General features: G+C 51.9%; 3 protein-coding genes across 14 annotated transcripts in view; 1 reads left to right on the top strand and 2 right to left on the bottom strand.

The window, feature by feature from the left end:
* ART1 (ADP-ribosyltransferase 1) overlaps nt 1-18,015 on the top strand; it is a 20,091-nt gene extending 2,076 nt beyond the window's left edge. The window contains exons 1-6 of one of the 5 annotated variants that reach the window (XM_019811887.2): nt 5,481-5,689; nt 6,829-6,920; nt 11,749-11,866; nt 12,156-12,921; nt 14,055-14,096; nt 15,662-18,015. In XM_019811887.2, the coding sequence (XP_019667446.1) occupies nt 11,804-11,866; nt 12,156-12,921; nt 14,055-14,096; nt 15,662-15,741 (951 nt within the window). In that variant the 5' untranslated portion in view covers nt 5,481-5,689; nt 6,829-6,920; nt 11,749-11,803 and the 3' untranslated portion in view covers nt 15,742-18,015. Of the gene's footprint in view, nt 1-5,480; nt 5,690-6,828; nt 6,921-11,748; nt 11,867-12,155; nt 12,937-14,054; nt 14,097-15,661 lie in introns of those variants that run through there. The other 4 variants (XM_019811888.2, XM_019811886.2, XM_003992777.4 and 1 more) reach the window with 4 other exon arrangements.
* Nucleotides 291-18,085, bottom strand: ART5 (ADP-ribosyltransferase 5). Of its 8 annotated transcripts, XM_045038794.1 has the most exons (9): nt 17,950-18,061; nt 14,472-14,598; nt 11,797-11,927; nt 6,803-6,914; nt 6,433-6,534; nt 3,112-3,307; nt 1,427-2,156; nt 786-818; nt 291-701 (listed from the first exon to the last, which is right to left on the bottom strand). In XM_045038794.1, the coding sequence occupies exons 6-9, from the start codon at nt 3,202-3,204 to the stop codon at nt 595-597; spliced, it is 963 nt and encodes a 320-aa protein (XP_044894729.1). In that variant the 5' UTR covers nt 3,205-3,307; nt 6,433-6,534; nt 6,803-6,914; nt 11,797-11,927; nt 14,472-14,598; nt 17,950-18,061; the 3' UTR covers nt 291-594. The 8 variants fall into 8 exon arrangements, with proteins under 8 accessions (XP_044894729.1, XP_044894727.1, XP_019667448.1 ...); XM_045038792.1 differs by lacking the exon at nt 6,433-6,534; XM_019811889.3 differs by lacking the exons at nt 6,433-6,534; nt 14,472-14,598 and having other exon boundaries at nt 17,950-18,085.
* Nucleotides 16,625-22,162, bottom strand: CHRNA10 (cholinergic receptor nicotinic alpha 10 subunit). The gene is made up of 6 exons (XM_045038797.1): nt 22,078-22,162; nt 21,523-21,707; nt 20,091-20,236; nt 19,503-19,657; nt 18,269-18,801; nt 16,625-17,609 (listed from the first exon to the last, which is right to left on the bottom strand). The coding sequence occupies exons 1-6, from the start codon at nt 22,101-22,103 to the stop codon at nt 17,152-17,154; spliced, it is 1,503 nt and encodes a 500-aa protein (XP_044894732.1). The 5' UTR covers nt 22,104-22,162; the 3' UTR covers nt 16,625-17,151.
* Between the last annotated feature and the right edge of the window lie 9 nt (nt 22,163-22,171).

The raw sequence follows: 22,171 nt of genomic DNA on the forward strand, positions 1-22,171 counted from the left end.
TCCCCTTACCTTCCCTCCCCTCCCTTTCCTTCCTTCCTTCCTTCCTCCCTCCCTCTCTCCCTCCCTCCCTTTCTCCCTTTCTGCCTTCCTTCCTGGAGGTTGTGGGGAATCTCTGACTCTTAAAGTTTCTGGTTTGCAAGTTGTGGTATGTGACAGGGGTCTGCATAGGAGACCATGTCTAGGAGGGATCAAGAAGTCATCCTTTTAGTCCCTCAGTTTCTGAGTCTGGCAAGGCTAGAGCAGAGTAGATGGTCTGGTCTCATAGAATAAATCAATCATGAAATTTGATGTCACCACACTGCAATACTGTTTAATTGAGTGATCGTCATAGTACTACCCGTGCTTGTCCCAGGGAGTCCCTACCACCACACAGCAGGGCTCCCTCCACCCTGCCGTGGCCTCAGATCCCCCCACATCCTGGTTGGGAGGGGAGATGGCTGGATAGAGAGATGGCTGGGTGGGTCCCCATCCCTGGGGAAGTGGCTGCTAGGGCTGTGTCCGAAACCACTTTCTCCCTTCGAGGCTGTTCGAAGCTCCCTTCTTCATATGAAGGTCACCAGTTCCCAGAACTCCTAAGTGGCAGATATTGAACTTTCAGGGCCCAACTCCTGAGATCTGGAAGCCCCTAGGTGCCAAGAACAGGGTCTTCCAGGAGAGTAGAGAGAAGTCCCCCTGGGAGGTGGAGTCTGGCTGTCCTCCTGCTGAAGAGAGAAGAAAAGAAGGTGAAGGGTCAGTAGGGCCAGGGGGAGTTGAAGCAGCTGAGGGAGGGGGCAAAGAGTACTCACTTTGTACAGATACACAGCCCCGCCTCTTCTCCCCTGCAACAGATAGCACCATGAGAGGCCTCCATGTAGATACAGACCCTCACACCTCAAGCTTCCCTTCCTACCAGGTCCTCGCGTGGGCCATTCCCCCTTCTCAATCCAGCTTTCCCTTCTCCAAAATGCTGACTTCTGACTTTCTTTCCTCTTTCTTCCCCTGGAAAATCTTTCCAGCTTGCTTATCCGTCCCTGCTCCCACCCTGGCCCCAGCCAGTCCTCCATGCTGTCCTTGCCTCAGTACTTAGGAACAGCATCATATATGTGTCCTGTCAAACCCATTAAGCCCAGGGCCTCTTGAGATCTGAAGAAGCACCCGTCGCTTTCCTCTGCTTATCAATCTCCTTAACCAGATTCTATTGGTCAATCAGACTATACAGCAGATAGAACCTTTTGAGAATATTTACAGAATCACCTGAGAATGTTCATAGATCCAGAAAACACTTATAAGACCTTTTAAGAGCTGGCAGAACCCAAGTCACAGAGAATAGTAATTACAGCTGACTTCTGGCCCTCAGCTTTCCCATTAACCAAGTGGGTCTCCTGAAAGGGCATCCTGGTTTGTTTCACCCATCCCACCAGTCCTGCTTCCCTCGTGCATGGCTTACCACCCAGATAGGCACAGTTAAAGTGGCTGCAGGTCTGATTATAGCTCCAGAGAGTCACCAGGCTCTGGGCTCCTTCCTGGGAGAACCTGGTGACCAAGAAGACTTCATGTGGGGGGATCAGCACCTCGCGCTCCTCAGGAAAGACAGATAAGGCCTGGATAGGGGCCCCAAAGCAAGTCCTTAGAGAGAAGAAGGTGGCATTACCAAATCTGCGGGCCACTGCCTCATCCAGGGAGCTGGAAGCAAACTGGCCCAAGCGGACAGAGTCCCCCAGCCTCTTGGGTTCAAAGTGAAGGGTGCCCACGCCTCGGAACACCACCTTCCCAGGTCCCCTGCTGCAGCCCCCACTGCCCTGCAGCAGCTGCAGGGCCCGGGTCAAGTAGAAATGCAGGGCCTTGAAGGGGAAGTACTTCATGTAGAATTCCCGGGAGCCACCGCCTGTTCGCACAGCCTGGTTCAGCTCCCAGTATAAAGTGTTAGATGAGTTGGTATAGACCATGACGGCGATTCCGTGCTGGGCTTTGAAGCCAGGGGGCAGGGTGAGCCCTCGACGCCTGTGCTCCCAGGCCTCCCGTGCTGCCTCCCAGGACTCCCGCAGCAGGGCGTGGCCAGCCATCTCCTCCTTCAGCAGAGGGGCTGCCTTTTCTTCCATCTCCTCTGCGCAGCCCACATAAGCATCATCAAAGGTGTCTGGAGCCAGGCCCAGGGGCAGGATGGGAACAGCCCGGGCCTATGGATGTAGGAAAGAGAGGAGCCACATAGGAAAGGATAGAAGTTCAGAGCACTGGACAGGGGCCCTGGTGGCAGATCAATTCAGAAACACAGTATCTCATTTCTATGACCAGATATATAGTATATGCAATTTGGCAAGAGCTCAAGGGCTTAAATAGCACAGCCACTGCAGTCGACAGACATGGGTTCAAATGCAGACTTCCCCATTTACTAGCTGTGGGATCTTGTGTATGTCTCTTTAACTTTTATGGGCTCTCCACGTATAAACTAAGGATACTTTCTACCTCACAGGGATATTGTGAGGACAGCATATAGATCTTCATTCTGTACAACATGATGGGGTCATTTTGTCATTAGAGAAGTTCTTGTACCTGGTAGGAAGTGGGGCTAGATGACTTCCAAGCACTGTTCTGGCTCTAAGATCAGTATTCAGGTGATATACAAATATACAGCCAATGTCCAGTGACCTGACCCTGCCTCCATCCTTAGATTCTCTTCCCCCCTCATGCCACAACACCAAGACACTGTCAGCTCTGAGACTCCTGAGTCTTCTCCTGCTTTAGAAGCCCATTTTTCCAAACATGGGGTGGGGTGTGTGGAGGAGGCCAAGCCCTGGTCTAGGAGGAGCTGCAGGAGGGCAGCGCACAGGTAGCCCAAGCCGCTTTGCCTGGGCTGTGCCTGTGGTGGCAGACAGGAAGTGGGGAGGAATGATATGAAGGAAGGAGGATCCTAGGAGGACCAGTGGGTGGAGGTGAGGATTCTGGGAGAGAGAATGGGAACTTGGGGCTGCCTGCAGGGATGGAGGTTCCTGAGAAGAAGATTAAGAGGACTGGGATCCTAGAGAAGAGTCCCTGCGAGAGATTTTTGAAGAGTCAGCCCCCCAGTCCACCTCTTTTTGGTCTGCCCCTGAACTGTTTGTTCCCCTTGTGGTGGGAGAAGCTTCCCCCAGTTACCTGCCAGAGGGCATGGAGAGCCATCAGCAGAGCCACCAGCATCGTTTTGGGGGGAGACTCAGGAAAGCGAGGTCCAGATGTCGAGGGCACCATTGGCGATGGGCTGGGGGACAAAGACCTGGGTCCGTTCCTCGGGTGTGAAGTGCCCCCGTTCAGGATACAGTCCCGGAGGGCGTGGGCGGGGCTAAGGGCGGGCCTAAGGGAGTGAGCGGGGCTTTAGATTTACTTGTCCTCCGCAAAACCCCAGGGCTCCGCTCCCCAAGTTCCCAGTCGCCCCCAAGCTCAGCGTCTTCTGCTCGGGGACCTTCTTGCGATGGTAAAGGTGGAGCCGTTATTTGGCTTCGCCCGGACAAGGCAGGGGGAGGGAGGCCGGGAAACCCACCTGGAAGTTGCAGGGGCGAGAGCGGGAAGGGGCGCTGATAGCTCGGGCAGGAGGCAGGGGGCTCAAGTCCGGGCGGGCGCTGCGCTGTCCCGGGAGTCCAGCAGATCAACAAAGTCCCGTGGCTAACTATAGCCCCCGCGGCGGTAACCTGACACCTCTCTTCTCCAACAACGGACACGGGGTGGGGGCAGCGGGTGTGGCGCAGGAAGGGGCCGAGGGGCGTACCTCCCTACCCCTAGGACTGCGAGGTCTTTCTCCAGAATCCACTTTGGCTCCGAGCGAGGCCAGGGATGAGGGAGGGACTTGTGAGACTTGTGAGACTTGCCTCTTCCTCAGGTGGGCCCTGACCTGGCTGGGCCCCACCTCCCAGACCACTAAGCCGGGGAGGCCCACGAGGGTCCCGCCCACCAGAAAGTCTCCGCTGGTGCATTTGCTGATTTGCATGATATTTGCATATGGCCCAAACGTTGGAGCGTTTGTGGTCGGACCTCTGAGCGGCACTCATCGTTCCCCTTCCCTTTAGTGGGGTGGGACCAGATGCAGAGCTATCTCACAGCCTCAGGGGCCAGTACCACTTCTCCCCAGACCCTCCCTCTCTGGACCTCTTAGACTCAGGTGACCCCATGTTTATAAACACTAGCCTTTCCCCTCCCCTGCTGCGGGCCTGTCTATAAATAACCTGGCTCTGAGTTTTGGATGCCAAATCCTAGGTAATGGGAGAAGTGGCCAGCTGAGGAAATCAGTAAGCAGCTCTGGGGACAGCTTTCTGGCAGCCTGAGCCGCTGGGGGTGGGAGGGTTACTCTCACAGTGGCCATGGGAATTGGTGGGGGGGGGGGGGTCTCAAATGTCAGGATTTAAAGAGATGTTTCCTGCTGCTTGCGGGGGCGAAAGTGGGCCTACAAGGTTAGACTTAACCACAGGGCCTCCATCCTGGTCTGGCTCACTCACTTAGCCCCATCCCTGCTGCCCCATCCCCTCAGGCTGCCTGCCAAATAAAGAATTTCCTTCATCAAGAATCCTGCTTTCTCCCAAATACCTTCCTATAGCCCCAAATAGACAAACTGTGTATACAGGCTTGGAGAGATGTGGGGAGGTAGATGGAAGGAGTGGCATCCCAAAAAACTAGAACACTTGTCAGGCAAACACAGCTGCCAGACAACTACTCTTGGGGCACCTGCGTGGCTCAGTCAGTTAAGCATCTGACTCTTTTTCAGCTCAGGTCATGATCTCACCATTCACCAGTTCAAGCCCTGTGTTGGGCTCTGCGCTGACAGCATGGAGCCTGCTTGGGATTCTCTCTCTCCCTTTCTCTCTGCCCATCCCCCACCGCTGCTTGTGCACATTGTCTCTCTCAAAATAAATAAACTTAAAAAAAAAAAAAAAGACAAGTACTCTTGTCCCCTTCCAATGAGACTGACTATCCCAAAGGTCAACTAGATTAGAAAATCAGGAGTTTCTCTATTGTCTACCATGACTATGAAAAACAGCATCTTGCCTGTGTATCCTGGCTGCCTCTGTCCCTGGAGGACCCTCAGCATTTGCTGTTGGAACAGAAGATACTGTCTGGGATGGGTAGGCTTGCTGAAACAAGTCCTTGGTATCAGATCTAGTGGATCAGAGTTTTGTCCTCTCTGATGCAAGTGCTTCCCCCATCCCCAAATATGGAAATCCAAGAAAGGCCCCAAGAGATGGAATCAAATCTAGTCACTAAGCAGAGGCCCTGAGGCAGAAGCAGAAAGTCCTTTAAGATCACCTAGCAAATCAGTGCTGGCCAGACCCAGCCACCTTAATCTGGGAATCTCTCCTGGCATGTTAGGTGAGTCTCCATGCTCACATAAAAGGAATAAAATGCAAATGTAAAAGATACCGAGGACAGGGGTGCTGTGCACAGGACCAAACCCAATGGGGAGACAGTCATTCCAGCCTGGATCCTCGATGCCTCAGCCCACCTTCTCTCTGGCTTCAGGGGTTCCCTTTCACATGGGAGGAGCACAGGCCCAGGGCAGACTGGGCAGAGGCCAGTGTTCCCAAGCCTTGAGGAGACATCCAGAAATAGATGGGGGAGTGTCACATTTCTGAGCAGCTGTGTGGGGACAGGGGGTGAGGGACTGACAGTATAAAGGAGAAACCTGCCTTCCCTCTCCCCTGGTGGCCATCGCAGAAGACCAACACCAGCTTCCCTGGAGAAGGCCTAGGTAAGGGGCACACCGCCCTCCTCCTGGGCACAGGGCAGGGAAAGACTCTTTTAAAGGGGAAATTTGGGGTATTGATGGTGGAGTTTCAGGAGTTAGGAACAGTTTCAGGGAAACTTTTAGTCTGTTCAGGTTGCTATAAAATATCCCAGACTGCATAACTTATAAACAAACATTTCTCATAGTTATGGAGGCTGAAAGTCTGAGGGCGCCAGCATGGTCAGGTGAAGACTCTCTTTCTGGCTCATAACTGGCACCCTCTTAGTATGTCTTCATATGGTAAAAGGGGCTAGGGAGCTCTGTGGGGTCTCTTTGATAAAGAACATTAATCCCATTCATGAGGGCTCCGCCCTCATGAACTTATTACATCCTAAAAGATCCACCTTCTAAAGCCATCACAGCAGGTATTAGGATTTCAACATATGAATTTGGGGGTAACACAGATATTCAGACCGTAGCCCCTTTTATGGAGAGGTTTAGGACACCTAGGGAGGCTTGGGGCATTGAGAAACTTAGGGGTTCCTGGGAAGGGACTTAAGAGTCACATCCCCAAAAGGAAATGTTCAGTGAGGATCTGGATAAGGAGAAATGACAAGTACCCTGAACAGGATGAGAGGAAAAACAGAAGGGCAGGTGGGATATAAGGGGTTGCCCAGTGCCTCCACTTCCTTGTCTCCCATGACCTCCCCATCATTCTGGCCCCACCCCATTCCCCCAAACACTGCTCACCAAAGTCATCAAACTACCTGTTCTGCAGTGGTCTACACTGTTAGCTGCACCCAGAAAGCCTCTCAGACTCTCAGCAAACATTCCAGGTGGCCTCATCTGTGGCTGCCTTGGGCTAAGCTCTGGGGACACAGAACAGGTCATAGCTGGTCCCTGCCTTCAAGAAACTCACAGGCCAGGAGGGGAAACAGACACATAAGGGCAACACAGTACAATTAGGACAGTGACAGAGGGAAGCACAGGGTGATTTAAGAGCACAGAGTCATCAGAAGACTCCCTGGTGAAGGGGACCCCTGAGTTAAGCCTTGAAAGGTGGGTAGCAGGAGAAGGGCATCCCCAGCAGATGGCAATGTGTGCAGAGCCACGGGGAGGGAAGAAGTGGAGCCTCACCTGGAACTTTGTTCTGTTGAACAAAGTGCTTGAAGCCAAGCACAAGACTGAAGAGGTCACGGAGGGCTAGGTCACAGAGCACCTCAAATGCCAGCATGAGGAGGATTCTGTCCTGAGGGTAAGGAAGGAAGTTGTGTTTTGTTGCTTTTTTTTCTTTCTAGATGTGTTCTCATGTATTCCCTCATAATTTTCATCTCTGCATTTTTACTCTGTATTTTGAAATATTTCTTCCAGTTAGGTTTGGCACACAAGGTTTTAAGCAGGTAAGCAACCTGACCAGCTGTGCTTTAGAAACATTGTTCTCCCTGCTCTGTGGAGGGTGGATTAGGAGGGGTGACAGCTGAGGCAGGGAGATCAGGGAGGAGGCAGGGGCAGACCTCAGCCATGGCAAGGGATGTGGGGTGGGAAAAGAAAAGGAGTTTCTAGGATGGATCCATATGGTGATTAGATGGCAACTAATTTAGTGTTTGATGAATGACGTGACCATTTTGGGTGACTGGGTGAATAACAGATGGTATATTATGTGAGACTCTTTCAATGGCAAGCTAGATAAAACCTAAAGAGGAAATTATTGGGGTGCCTGGGTGGCTCAGTCAGTTGAGCGTCCGACTTTGGCTCAGGTTATGATTTCATGGCTCATGAGTTCAAGCCCCGCATCCGTCTCTGTGCTGACGGCTCGAAACCTGGAGCCTGCTTCTGATTCTGTGTCTCCCTCTCTCTCTGCCTGCCTCTCTCTCTCTCTCTCTCTCTCTCTCTCTCTTTCTCAAAAATAAATAAACATTAATAAAAATTAAAAAAAATTTAAAGAGGAAATTATCACAAGAATACCAAGGTACTTCATGAGACCTAAGTGAAGAGCCTCTAGAAACGCAAGATGTCTTGGTCTGCCTGTGCTTTGGCTTCAGGCAGCTTTTTCTTTGCTTCTCAGCCCTCTTTTCCCTTTCCCTGGGGATCTTATGTCTTCTCTGACTTCAATACACCCATGACTCTCAAATGTCTCATCTTATTGTCCATTCTTCTATCCCTTGGACATTTGAGAGTCCACACATGCCAAACTGAACTCACCGTTTTTCCTCTAAACCTGATTATTCATTCATTTTGTATTGAGCACCTATCATGTGCTGGGATGGGCAAAATGAGCTTTTAAAGTGTCTCTGCTCCTCCTCTGTTAGCAGACTGGAGTATGGAATCTGTATGTCATCCTTGATTTTTCCCTCTGTTGCACCCCCTATATCCCATCAGACACCATGTCTAGTAAATTATACCTAATGACTCTGGGTCCATCCTCACTGCTAGTATCTTAGGCCACATGATTCAAGGTCCTCACTCTCACTTCAGAACTCAGACTTCCCTATCCCAAGCCTATGAACTCTCTCTTTTCTTGCCTTGTCTCTGCAGGGTAGAGATGAGGATAGAAACAAGGGCAACAGAGAGATGGCAAGAGATAGAGTTGGCCTAGTGAGGTTTTGCTGCCTAACCATTTTGCTCTGTACCATAAAATCTCGTGGCACGCAAACGTTTATTCACATGTTCACAGGTTTTTGGGCTGACTATAGATTGTCTAATCTAAAGTGAGTTTGCTTAGGCTACTCTGCTTCAAGCTGCCAGTCTGCCTCAGCTTTTTGCTGGCTGGGCTCAGGTCTGCTGCTTATATGATCATTCTAGGGTCCAAGCTAATAGAACAGTTCTGGGCCACATTCTGATGATTTGTGACCCCAAAAGACCCCCTCTCTTGGTTTAGAGTCTCCCAAAAGCCAATCCAGAGACAAGGACTTGGGTGTAGTGAGCTTATTTGTAAGTTGATCCCAGAAAGTACAAGTTTAAAAGTGGCAAAGTGGATGGGGCACATGTACCCCAATGTTTATAGCAGCGCTTTCAACAATAGCCAAATTATGGAAAGAGCCTAAATGTCCATCAACTGCTGAATGGATAAAGTATTATGCTAAGTGAAATAAGTCAGTCAGAGAAAGACAGATATCATGTTTTCACTCATATGTGGATCTTGAGAAACTTAACAGAAGACCATGGGGGAAGGGAAGGGGGAAAAATAGTTACAAACAGAGAGGGAGGAAGGCAAACCATAAGAGACTCTTAAGTACAGAGAACAAACTAAGGGTTGATGGGGGGTGGGGAAGAGGGGAAAGTGGGTGATGGGCATTGAGGAGGGCACTTGTTGGGATGAGCACTGGGTGTTGTAAGCCAATTTGACAATAAATTACATTAAATAAAATTTAAAAAGTGGCAAAGTGGGATGGAGAAGAGAAAAGCACCCCCTCCCCAAAAAAAGTGCGTTAATGAGCACACTGTGACCACTGTGGTCAACTGGGGCTTAATCCCACTGGGTACCCTCTGTGGGAAAGGGAATCTGACTACCATTCTTCCTTGGTTAAGGGTTGTCCCTGGGAACATTAAATCCCCTGCACTTTTGGGTTGCCCTGAGCAAGTTTACAGGGTGATGGAGAAAGTCTTGGGCACAAAAATAACATGGAAAACTAGAGGTGGGAAGCTCAGCATAAGCTGAGGTATCAGCATGCACGAGAACTATCCACTGCCCCTGTGTGTGGACTTGTGGGTGGGCTGAACCATCAAAGTTTAGCCTCCTCCCACCCAGCAGATTATAGAACAGGGATGCTTAACCTGAATGAGACTGGGGGCAGAGACATAACCACCTGAAATTTATGTAACATTGGGTGAAGGTACATACATCCATTTGCTTTTTTAAAAGTTTAATGTTTATTTTTGAGAGAGAGAGAGAGAGACAGAGCATGATTAGGGGAAGGGCAGAGAGAGGGGGAGACACAGAATATGAAGCAGGCTCCAGGCTCTGAGCTGTCAGTACAGAGCCTGGTGCAGGGCTTGAACCCATGAGCTGTGAGATCATGACCTGAGCAGAAGTTGGACACTTAACCGACTGAGCCACCCAGATGCCCCTCCATTTTCTGAGGAGACGTTTCACCTTTCATCAGATTCTCAAAGAACCACTGACTGTTTTACCATTTGTGTATAAGAAGGAAAATAGAAATATCTTTGAATTTGCTTATATGTGCATAGAGTATCTTTAGAAGGATACACAGAAAATGGGAATGTTGGTTGCCTCTGGGGAGATGGAGTGAGGAATTAGCAAGAGAAAGATATTTTATTGTGTGCCTTTTGGACTATTTAAATTCTGAACAATGAAAATGTATTACTTTAAAAAAAAATCAAACCTTTAGAGGCACCTGGGTGGCTCAGTCAGTTAAGCATCTGGCTCTTTATCTTGGCTCAGGTCATGATCTCACAGTTCGTAAGGTTGAGCCCCACATCAGGCTCCATGCTTGGGATTCTCTCTCTCCCTCTCTGCCCCTCCCCCGGCTTGCCCTCTCTCTCTCTCTCTCTTTCTCTCTCTCTCTTAAATATTTTTTAAAAAGATTTAAAAAACTTAAACCTTTAAAACATTAAACATTAAAGTCAAGACTGATCCTGTTAGTAAGCAGAAATGTGAATTAGAAAATAGATATCCTCAGTCAGCTGAGAGGCTGACTCTTGATTTCGGCTCAGGTCATGAACCCAGGGTCGTGGGATCAAGACCCTGTTGGGCTCTGCACTGAGCATGGAGTGCTCTTGGGATTCTCGCTCTCAGAAAAAAAAAAAAAAAAAAAAAAGAGAGAGATCATAATAACTACAACTGGCAAAGACATAGAGAAAAGGCCACTCTCATTCACTGTTGCAGAAGGGCAAACTAGTACCTCTGGGTGGTAATTTAGCAGTGCCAAATAAACAATAATTCATATCCTTTCAACATTATATCACTTCTTGGTCTTTCCTATAAAAATATGCCCATAAGTAGATAAGGATTTACATGCATGGATGTTCATAAAGTATTATGTGTAATGTCAAAAATGTCAAAAAGTTACAAAAAAAATGTGTGCCCAGAAGAAAATAGTTGAACAAACTATCGTTTAGCTATATTATGAAATCCCGTGCTGCCATTATAATGAATAAGGTAGATATGAATGTATGATGTGGAAGGAAGTCCTTGATACATTGTTTCCTGGAAAAAAGGTTACAGGAGATGTATGTGAAACATGAAAAGGCATGTTCCTTTTCCTTTTTGAAAAAAAGAAAATAAAAACCAAAAGCAGCCTGTGTACAGAAAACTAGGTGTGTATGCATATTTAAATATTAAATTACTTGCATGTGCACAGAAAAAGGTCCGAAAGGATACTACTGTCACAGTAACAGCAAGCACAGTTAAGAGTGAGAGAGGACACGGAGCGACTGTCTGCTCCAATCCTTACCCCAAGCTGGACTCTGCCTTCTTGGAGCCTCACTCCCCATCTCATCCTCTCCCCAACTGCCAGCCCCTCTCCTTTACCACCTGGGGGGTCTACATCTGTCCCTGCCCTGGAAGCAATCGAGGGCTTAGGGGAGGAGGGCTCAGTTGGCACCAGGACTGCAGGAGGGGAGGATGGCTAGATCTTATACCTGGAGTACTGCCATGGTCCCACCAGGTGACCAGTCCTGGATCTGCCCTGTTCCAGCCTCACATCCCCCACTGGGTGAAGCCCAGACCTCTTACTGTGGTAGTCAGGACCTTTCACGAACGGCCCCAACATTCCCACACTGCAAGCTGTGCCGTGCTGGATAAAATGTCTTTCACTTTTTACATTCAACACCTTTGCTCTTCTCATTTCTGCTACCCACGACTCCTTTCCCACCCCAAATGCCAATCTTCCTATCCCAGTCTCCACTGATTGAAGCCTTATTCTCCTACTTATCTGAAAGACCTTGTTCAGGTAACACCTCCTCCAGGAAGTCTCCCATATTCCTATGTTCCAGCAAGAAGGGTCTACTCTCTCTCGAGCCTTCATTTCTATGTTGTGACTCTGTGCCAAGCACTGGGAGTGGCACAGATTAGGTGTCAATTAATGTTTATGAAATTACATATTAACATTCTCATTTTCTAGATGAAGAAACTGAGACCCAAAGAGAGATAGTAACTTGTCTAGGGCTACCTCCAACATGCAGCCTCCTGCCATGGTGTCTCTGCTGCTTGTGTCCATGGGCCTCATGGAAGCACTTCAGGTATGGTTATCCTCCACTGTCCCCATGTCAGCAGGGAGTTGTCGGCTGAGTTGTCAGCTTCCTGTGAGGAGCCATGGGAGGAGAGAATGACTGATGCTTCCTCTGGGGCTTGCCCAGCCCGAGGGGACAGTCCCAGACCCTGGTCTCTGCAGCTAGTCGTTCCCCATCCCCTTCCCCTCCAGGTGTGTTTGGGGCTCTCAGCGTCATCATCTAAGTGGAGAAATTTGGTGACAGGCTCCCATTCTCCTGAGGCTCATCCTCTCAGTCCTTACTGCTCCCTCTCCCTCAGGCCCAGAGCCACCCCATCACTCAACGAGACCTCTTCTCTCAAGAAATGCCCCTGGATATGGCCCCAGCCTCCTTTGATGACCAGTATGCTGGCTGTGCAGCAGCCATGACAGCTGCCCTCCCGGATCTCAACCAAACAGAGTTCCAGGCCAACAAAGTGTATGCTGACGGCTGGGCACTGGCAAGCAGCCAGTGGCAGGAGCGCCAGGCCTGGGGACCAGAGTGGGGCCCCAGCCCTACCCGGCTGCCCCTGCCACCCCCTGGCTTCCGCGATGAGCATGGGGTGGCCCTCCTGGCCTACACAGCCAACAGCCCCTTGCACAAGCAGTTCAACGCAGCCGTGCGGGAGGCGGGCCGCTCCCGAGCCTCCTACCTCCACCACTTCTCCTTTAAGACACTCCATTTCCTGCTGACCGAGGCCCTGCAGCTGCTGGGTAGGGGCCAGCGTTCACCCCAGTGCCGCCAGGTGTTCCGAGGGGTGCATGGCCTGCGCTTCCGGCCAGCAGCACCTGGAGCCACCGTAAGGCTGGGAGGATTTGCCTCCGCCTCCCTACAGAATGTTGCAGCCCAGCAGTTTGGGGAGGACACCTTCTTTGGCATCTGGACCTGCCTTGGGGCACCTATCAAGGGCTACTCCTTCTTCCCTGGGGAGGATGAGGTGCTGATCCCCCCCTTTGAGACCTTCCAGGTAATCAATGCCAGCAGACCAGCCCAGGGCCCTGCCCGCATTTACCTCCGGGCCCTGGGCAAGCGCAGCACATACAACTGTGAGTACATTAAAGGTGAGCAGGGGATGCACTGATCAGCATCTATGCAGAAGATGGGGCTCCCCTTCTGTTTTCAGGGGATACATACACAAATATTACAAATAAATTAATAGTAAGGGAGACCCAGTCCTGTCCCTCTGCCCCTCCACCCCCTTGCCTCTAAGGGGAGACAAGCTTCTGAGGCAGTAGGACGCTTGTCCCTGGAGGTGCTTAAGCCAGAGCTGGCCACTTGCCTGCTGAGAGGTTGAAGAGGGTTTTCTGACCAAGACAGGTGTCTATGGACATTTGAGAGCCAAACAGAACTGGTCAGGCTTTTCTCCCAGCTGGAAGCTGGAAGGCAATTAATTTCTGGCCATAGCACTGACACCCAGACCATTGATGCCGGGTCTGATTAAGAGCCCCAACCTCAGCTTCCAAGAGGAGCACATGCATTCGGCTGAATGGAAATCCTGTGCTGTCGTGTGTGCTGGGTAGGGGTGCAGGTGGGTGGTGAGATAGCCGTTAGGGGCTGTGCCCCAAAGTTCCAGCTCAGGCTGTGGCAGGTCTCGGATACTCTTCCTGTCTATCCTCCAGGACTGGCCAGAGATGGAATCATGAGGCCAGCCTCAGGTTCTTAATATCTGAAGGGGTTGGGGGTTACTGGTCCTGGCCGAATGATGCCCAGGGGCTTGTGAGGCCTAATTTGCATAATTAGAAGCAGGTTGTTGCCTGGAACTGTGGACCACATCTAAGATAGGAGAAAGTCCAGTATGGCTACCATTCTCACCTTGGACAGCCCCATGAGCTTGCATGAGTTAATGGAAGATGAAAAAGACATGCAAAATACATAAACTAGTGCCTCCTTGGCTGGGACAAGGCATGGGAGAGGGAGAGGTGAGGCAAAGCTACAGGCCAAGGAAGCAGGAGGGTACCCAGAATAGACCCTGGCTTTGAGGGCTGGCTCCCTTCTGGCTCTGCTGCTCATGGGTCAAGTCAAATGTAGGCAAAGGAGGTCCCACCATAAGGAAGCAGAGTTAGAAGAAAATGTATCAGCTTCTCCTTGAATGAGTTGGGGATGGACCACAGGGTTTGGGGGTTCTTTCCTGACCTGAGAGCTATTGAGACTTTGATTATTTACTGTTTCTTCCCTACAGATAAGCAGTGCAAGTCTGGGCCCTGCCGTCTGGATAACTCAGGTAAGAGCTGCAAGCCTATGTGGGCCTCAGCTCAAGGATGAGCAGGGTGCCCTGGGGTTGGACTCCCCTCCTGAATGCATGTCACTCTTGAAAGGAAAACAACCCTCTTTTAATCAAAACAAGTAAACTCTCTTAAGCAGACACCTGTGGGGGTTGCTAACCTCTCTTAGAGGACATAGATGTGTGTATGGGGCAGTAGTCATGCAAGCTGATACACCTGCCCCCAAGTATGGGGCCCTCTCCTTCACAGAAGGTCAATGACCATACACCAGAGAGATCCAGGTTGCAGTGAGGGGATGAAGGGAAGGGACCACTCCCAAAGTCCTCTCTGGGCCTTCTCCTTCAGCTGCAGAACCCACTGTCTCTATTACTAACCTCAGGGCTCCTGCAGACCACCTTCCAAGGTTGAGGTCAAGTCTTGGGTGCTAGAGACCTGGGATCTCATCTGAGCTCTGCCCTTTCTCTGTGATCACTCGCTCTCTCTGGGCCTCAGTTTTCCTATCTGTATAATAAGCATATTAGACTAGATGATCCCCAGGTCCCTTTCAGTTGTGACTCTTCTTCCCTTGAATACCCACTATTCCAGGGCCTGCCTAAGCCACCACTTCTCTAGGTGGGAAGGGGCTTTTCCAGGGGAACCAACTGGCATAGGCCCTTCCCAAGAAAGAAACTCTAGCCACTTATCCCCCTCAGGTCCCTCTTCCCTCCTCCAGGGCTCTGTGAACAGTGGGAAGGAGGGGGCCCTAGCATCTACTTTATTCCCACCATTCTCCACTACAAAGTCCCACACCATGCTCCAGGCACACCACACCATGAATCCTCACCATGACCCAGTGGGGTAGGTACTATCATCACCCTTGTTCTACAGATAAGGGAACTAAGTCCCAGAGAAGTGAAGCAACCAGTCCTACACACACAGCTAATAAGGGGTGGGGTCCAGAGAGCCCAGCTCTAGAGCCACACTCTGAACCACCACACTACCTGGCCCCATTTCTCTCCAGACACCATCTTATTTTATCCTTACTGTACAATAAACTATTGGAAGGAGGAAGAACAGGGAGTATTACCTTCATTATATAGTAAAGGAGACCCAGAGACAGAAATGACTTGCCCAAGATGACAGAAGGAGTCAGTGGCAGAGCCAGGGTCAGAAGCCATATCTCCAGGCTCCAACCAACTTGAGTTCTGGTAATGTCATTTCAAGCACTGGACAAGTTAAGGATTCCCCCTGGTCCATCAGTACTTCTATCAGGGGTTGGGCAGAGGGGCAAAGATGAGCATCACTAGAGCTCTCATCTTATCTCTTCCCCTTGTTCAACCCACTCTATGATGCCTCATTTGTCTCAGTAGGGGGCAGGGGCATAGACCAACCTAGTGACCTCTGGAAGGGGAACTGGGGCTCTTTCATCTGCCTACCCTCCTCCCTGAATCCATGCTCTGCATCTCTGGCTCCCATCACACTTTGTGTGTCTGTGTTTCCAGCTCACTCTGCTCGCTCCTCTTCGTCTTATTTATGTACCTCATTTTACCCTGAAAACTTCTCTCTGCCTCTGTTTTTCCCACAGCCATGAGTCAAGGCCCCATTTCTGCAGTCTGGTCCCTCCTACTGCCACTCTGGCTCCTTGTCAGAGGAACCCTTCCATAGACTCCAGGCCTCCCATCATCCTTCCAACACTGAACAGCCCTGCCTGCTGCCTCTACCCAACATGGGGATGTTGGCCACATGTGTGCTTTAAAGGCAGCCAGGATCCATGGTAACTCCATCTGCTGGGAACTCGGGGACGTTGGTAGCTGCCAGGCCTGCTGATGGAGAAATAAGGGAATCTGAGGACTGAGCCTTAGCCAAGGCTCTAAGAATGAGACACTGAATAGACACGGGGGTCTCTACAACAGGCAACAATTCACTTGGAGGTTAAACTAGTTTGGGGGGGGGGAATGGGGAGGAAAGCACTTGGCCAGAGCATTTGCTGGTATTACTCAAATGCCTCACATGTGCACCTGGAAAGCTCCTATTCACTCTCCCAAGAAGCCTTCTCTGACTTCTCCCACCTGGCTGGGCTAGGGGTCCTGCCTCTCTGCTCCCACAGGTCCTTAGATGCTTCTCTACACCACGTGTTCATGTTTGCCTCCTGTATCAGATGGTGAGCTTCCTGACAGCAGGGACTGGGTCTAAAGCACAGAGGTAGTGCTAGAAAACGTGTAAATCAAAAAGGAACAAACATCTTGCGAATGGCTCATCTCTGCAGTGCCCTGCTCTGGACATTTTCAAGCTCTCTGAATGTCAGTGTGTAGGAATGATGTGGACTGGCTCTAGCTCCAGACAGTAGAGAGCAGGAGAAATACCAGAGACAGCATTAGGTTCTCTGCCAGGGTCTCAACTGAATGCGCAATTGAATTCTTGTCAGCAAAGACATATAATTTCTGCTCTGATCTATGTGTCCTAAGGTTCCCGTCTCTAGAGAGACAATCCTGGATGCCCAACTTCCACTACCACGGGTCCCAAGGGTTAAGACAGGACACTGAAGAGGTGCTAGGCACACACTTACTTTATTATGAGTTGGGGCTTTGGGGCCAAAATTCTGGTGTGGCCTCCTGCTCTGGAAACTAGAATCCTGAATCCTTTACCCTGAGTCCTAGGCAGGGACTGGCAAGACCAAGTTCCTAAAATAATAGCCACCAAGGAAGTAAGAGAAGACAAAGAAACATGGTAGTTCTGTTTCTCATATAACCTGCACCCTTGCCACTCTAACATTTCTAACACTCAGCATCAAAGTTCAATTCTGTTCCTCCAGGACTGCATTTTGATTTTGACCCTTCTTAGAGTTTCTCTTCCATAGGGATTAAGGGAGTGGCAAACTCTGGATTTCCCTTAGTGGTTAAGGTATGTAGACAAGCGATCCCTGTGGTTTGTGAAATCGGCAGTGCTGATCCTGAAGAAAGGGTGTCCCAGGCTCTTAGGCACAGTGGGGAGAGACTGGGTGGCCTGAGAGCCAACAACCACCTGGCCTTTCCATCTCTGTCTGGGGGTGCTGTGGCTGCATCAGACCCCTGGGACTCACAGGGCCTGCACCAGCACCAGGAGGCTCATGACCAGGGCCATGGAGAAGAAGATCCCTAGGAAGAAGCGATCCATCACACGGGCCAGCCGCTTCCAGTCCTCATGGCGGCGCTGGGCAGCCCGGTGGCTGTGGAAGGTGTTAGCAATGGTAGCTACGTGATGCAGCAAGGCTTCTTGATGGCACAGACACCGTGGCTCATGGCAAGGAACTGCTGGAGGGTGAACCCCTTCATCAGAAGGCTGGGGACTGGGGGGTGACTCAGGTGGTCTAGACTGCCCACAGGGCTCCCCTCGTTCCCGCACGCACAAGCCCCGTGCCAGGCGTCCCAGGAGGAGGGCCCGAGCCCAGGCTGGCACTGGTCGGGCACTGGGACCACAGTAATGCAGGTTCATGATAAGGATGGTGAGCGCTGTGGAGAATGTGACCATGGTCATGGTGGCCATGTAGTACTTCCCTGAAAGAGAGAGCGTGAGCTGGGGCCCAAAACAAGAACTCAGGGTGCCTGAGTCTGCCCACTGCCTCAACACAAATAGGCACCAGCTCATCCACCATGAGGCTCTCAGGACCCTCCAATCCCAATGGATGGAGCCAGGAAGGACATAAGAGCCAAGGTCTCCTCATCCCCTATTCCTACGAGTGAGTTCTCACAAGCCACATGCTCTCTAGTTGTTCTCCTCACTGCTGGACTCTGCACTTCCTCACAATCCATGAAAGCCACGCTCTCAAATGTAGAAGCACCATCTGGGGCAAGTTATTGATTCTTTTGGTACAACTGGGATAACAACAGAACTTACCTCACAGGTCTGTGGTGAGGGCTCCCTGAGTTAATAAATGACAAGCGCTTAGGAGAGGACCTGGCACACAGCCAGCACTCAATGCAAACTGCCTGTTACGACGGGTGAGGGGGAGGATGTCTTCCTGGAAGGGGCCTACCCCTCTCCCCTCAATCTCAGAATGAGGCATGCTCCCGGAACACCCCCACCCTCACCCCCAACTCCCACACCGAATTGGGCCGGCACGGCTGGGCTGGGGATGGGCGGGGGCCGGTCTCACGGAGGAGATGGCTCACTCCCCGCCCCCTCACCACCCTCGACCCGCGCCCTCGTGGCTCACCGATGAGCGGCACGCTCTCGGCCGGTGGCATGCTCTCGGCCAGGAGCAGCTGGAAGACGGTGAGCGCCAGCAGCACGGTGACGCCGAGCGACACCTTCTCGCCCGAGTCGGCGGGCAGGTGGAAGGCGAGCGGCGCGAGCAGCGAGATGAGCACGCAGGGCAGCAGCAGGTTGCACACGTAGGCAGCGGCGCGGCGGCGCAGCAGCAGCGTGAAGGTCACGTCCGGGTAGGGCTCTGAGCAGCAGCCGTAGGTGAGCACGCGCCGCCGTGCCGGCATGCCCAGCACGTGCCACTCCACGTTCTCCACGAAGTCGGCCAGGCTGGCGGCGGTACCGCGTGGCCGCACGTCCAGCTGGTGCCCGCCGTGCGTCCACGAGCCGAACGTCAGGCCGCAGCGCTGCGCGTCGAACGGGAAGGCCGACACGTCCACGCGGCATGAGCTGCGCGTGATGGCCGGCGCGTCCCAGCGCACGGCGCCGTCGTGCCGCAGAACCACGTTGGTACTGGCCGAGGCCGGCGGCTGTGCGTCAGCCCTGTGGGCGGGCGGGGTTGGGCTACCTGAGGAGGCTGCTGGGAGGCAGACTCCTGCAGCAGCTCTGTGACCCCCGGGGCCCTGTGGTTACCAGGGACCGCCTGGAGGGTGGAGGGGGTGGCAGAGAGGGCCCTGCGTGCCTTTGGAGGCTCAGAAGGGGTGGCGCCTGCAGACTCTAGAGGAGACTGGGATCTAGGCCAGGGCAGGGTGAAAACACATCTGCAAAAGATGGCACCTGGCTGCATTGTGTTATCTGCAAATCTCCTAGGGGGCCCCTGGGGGAAAATATGCAGAGCCATGTGTTGTCTGGGAAACACAACTGGTTTAGGTGGCATAAAGGAATGCTCCAGAGGGTTAGGCCCTAGAGGAAGTCCCTAGGTAGGCCGTCGGGGAGTCCTGGGAGACTTGGAGCAGGCCTGGAAGGGTGGAGTATGCCATCAGGAGGCACTTGTACCCCAGAACCCTCTCTGTGAGAGATACAGAAATGGCCCCTAGACCACACAGTGGGTTCCCGGGAGACATTCAGCCTGGGTTGGCTTGGGAGAGTCTAAAGTGGGGCATATCATGGAGGGGCTGGCAGCTTAGAAGGGTCCTGGGGGAAAAGCTTCCAGGAACCAAGTTAGGTTGTGGGGATGGGGAATCAGTGCAAACCTAGAGCCAAGGGCAACAGATGGAAGGGGGAGGGGCCCAGGCAGGCAGTACTTGTTATAGAGTACGATGTCTGGACGCCACACGAGACTGCTGGGGATGCGGATAGCATCCAGGCCACCATAGGCATCGGGGTCCCATCGTAGGTAGGCATCTGTCCACTCCTGTCGAATCCACAGGTACAGGGTCAGCACCTGGTTCCGCTCATCCTAGTGGGTGGCAGGGAGTAGGCACAGGTGTGGGCACACATATGCACACCCTCCCCTGTGTGTACACACTCACCTACAGAGTTCTGGACGGCACCCACAAACGCAGCTGGCTCACAGTCCAGTTCCTACCCAGGCCTGACCTTGCTATGTGACCTTGACAGTTTTCCACTCTTCTTTAGGTCTCAGTTTCCTCAGTAGTTACATGGGTGATAATCCCTGCTGGGCAGGAATCCAAGTGTGCAAGTAGTGGACACACTGTGGGCACCCAGCAGTTAGTATCCAACAGTTAGTAGCTGTTATTATTGTTAATATTAATGTTTATAGATAAGAATTATTTGGAGAATAATCCCATTCTCTCACTCCCTCCCCCCCACCCCCCCTCCAATTCCTTGACACTGCCACAGGCATGCTCCAAGGTTGCACCACAACACACCATATCAATGATCTGGGACAATGTCACCTCCAGGGTCACGTTCAGAGCCTGGTCTGTGTCTGCCACAGGTCTCAGGGCACTTGTGTAGTTGGCGAAGAGGTCACGGAACAGCTTGTGAGCCAGTCTGCCCTCAGCTCCCAAGCATTCTGGGGGACCAGGAAACAGGGTTGTGCATCTGAGACCCTTGTCCAGGGCCCTCTGCTCACACCCTCTATCCCCACAAGGCTGGCACCTGACACCTGCTGTGCTATCTCCTGGCCATCTGACTGGTCCTCCTGATGTCTTCTCTGTCCATCTAGCTGTGGTTCTAGTTCCTCCCTGGACTGCTTCCAGGGATGAGTGAGGTGAAGGCTGAGGACTAAATTGGTACTGTCTTCTGGAGCACGCTGACTGTTTTTTTCCCCCACCCTTTCCCTTCCTAAGGACCTGGATTCTGCTTGCCGTACTGCAAATGCAACAGGGGCCTAAACAGGCGATAGGAGTCTCATCTCTCACCCAGGTGTTGTTAATCCCATTGCCACCCCCCCCCCCCGCCCCGCTCCAGTCTCTCAAACCTGTCTCCACTTATCCAGCTGCACCTCTGTGGATTTCTTCGAAGTTTCTGATGCTGTGGGCTATCCCTCCTTCTGAAAATCCTCTCTTCTCTAGACTTCTGTGACATACCACATTGTCTTCAGCCTCTGACTCAAGTATTGTTCCCCAGAATCCTGTCCTTGGCCTTTTTTTTTTCAGCCCAGATTTTTCTCCTGAGCTCCAGACCCATAAATACAATTCATTCCCGAATGTCCTATTGGTACCTTTAAGGCTGTAGGTCCAAAATATGAACTCATTTCCTCCTCCCATGCTCTGAAACCTATTCCTTATTCTGTGTTCCCCATCTCAGCAAACAGCACTGATCCCCCAGTGATTTCAGCCAGAAATCTGGGAATTATCCCTCCTTTCTGCCCCCTCCCCCTGCAATCCTACCAGTACCCGAGTCCTGCCAGCCATGCTACTGGGCATCTTTTGAATGTCTACTCACCTCTGAAGCTGAGAGGACTTCTCACTGACCCTGCTGCAAATTTAGTCTCTCTAACCAACCTTCACATTTCTGAGATCAGGTTTTTAAGCACTCAAGTTTGACCAGGCCAGTAGCTGCTTAAAAGTGTTCAATATCTCTCTCTGTTGCCTGCTAATAAAGTCTAAACTCAGCTTGGCATTCAAGGCCCTTCATGATCTGGCCCCCTCACCCTGGCTTTTCCATCACTGCTCCCACCCCGGCCAGGCAGGTCTTCTCTTGTCCCCTTCAGCACCTTTGTCCTCCATGATACCCAGATAGAACACTTGTTCCCCACACAGTAGTGAAGAGAAATAGGGTGTGGAGAGAGATTTGGGGAGGAAGGCAACAGCAGCAGTGCCCAGAGAAGCAGGGCTGGTTTACTGAGCTTCACACCTGGAAGCAGCGAGAGCAGGAGCAGAAGGCCCAGGCCGGAGACAGAGAAGCTTAGGCTGAGATGGTGGCTCCGGGGCCCCATGGCCCTGCCACAGCAAGAGGTGGGGCAGGTCTCTGGGTGTGAGCCTCTTGGCCCCACTGAGGGCAGCATCAGGCTCTGCTGGCAGGGATGGTGTGGACGATACCTGCAAGTCAGAAGTAAGACTGAAATCTCTGCTGGGTCCAGCTACCCTCTGGGGAGCCCTGCGACTCTTCCAGTTCTCTCACCCTCCTATTTGTACCTGCCCTTGGATTTAAGTACTTGGATCTTGGCATCTGCTCTTTCTCCTCTGTTAGTCCTTTCCTCTTCTGGCCTCTGCCCCTGCACTTGTCTCTGCCCCCCCCCACCCCCCTTTACCTCTCTCACTCAGCATCTCCGTCTCCACTTCCTTTTGTCTTTTCTTCTGTAACTCTTTCTTGGCCTCTGCCTCTTTGACTTTGGTCTTCCTCCTTCCACTCATTCTTCCTGTCTCCTTCTATTTCAGCCCCCTAACTTCCTTTCTCTGTTCTCCATACCTGGACTCCGGATGAGCCTGGCACATTCTCAGCAGAACGGGGCAGGGACTCCATCAGCCCTGAGCCCTCTGAGGCATAGGGCTGCAGGCCCCTC

This window comes from Felis catus, chromosome D1 (assembly GCF_018350175.1).
Source record: "Felis catus isolate Fca126 chromosome D1, F.catus_Fca126_mat1.0, whole genome shotgun sequence".
NCBI lineage: Eukaryota > Metazoa > Chordata > Mammalia > Carnivora > Felidae > Felis > Felis catus.

What these genes read in the sequence shown, in the direction of transcription:
- ART5 (XM_019811889.3), bottom strand. Translation starts at nt 3,204, where the DNA reads ATGGTGCCCTCGACATCTGGACCTCGCTTTCCTGAGTCTCCCCCCAAA. An exon ending in CTCTCCATGCCCTCTGGCAG is followed by an intron (nt 2,157 to 3,111) that starts GTAACTGGGGGA and finishes CTACATCCATAG; the next exon opens with GCCCGGGCTGTTCCCATCCT. An exon ending in TAACTGTGCCTATCTGGGTG is followed by an intron (nt 819 to 1,426) that starts GTAAGCCATGCA and finishes TATCTGTTGCAG; the next exon opens with GGGAGAAGAGGCGGGGCTGT.
- CHRNA10 (XM_045038797.1), bottom strand. Translation starts at nt 22,103, where the DNA reads ATGTGCCAGGCTCATCCGGAGTCCAG. An exon ending in TGTCCCAGATCATTGATATG is followed by an intron (nt 19,658 to 20,090) that starts GTGTGTTGTGGT and finishes GCCACCCACTAG; the next exon opens with GATGAGCGGAACCAGGTGCT. An exon ending in CGAGAGCGTGCCGCTCATCG is followed by an intron (nt 17,610 to 18,268) that starts GTGAGCCACGAG and finishes TCTCTCTTTCAG; the next exon opens with GGAAGTACTACATGGCCACC.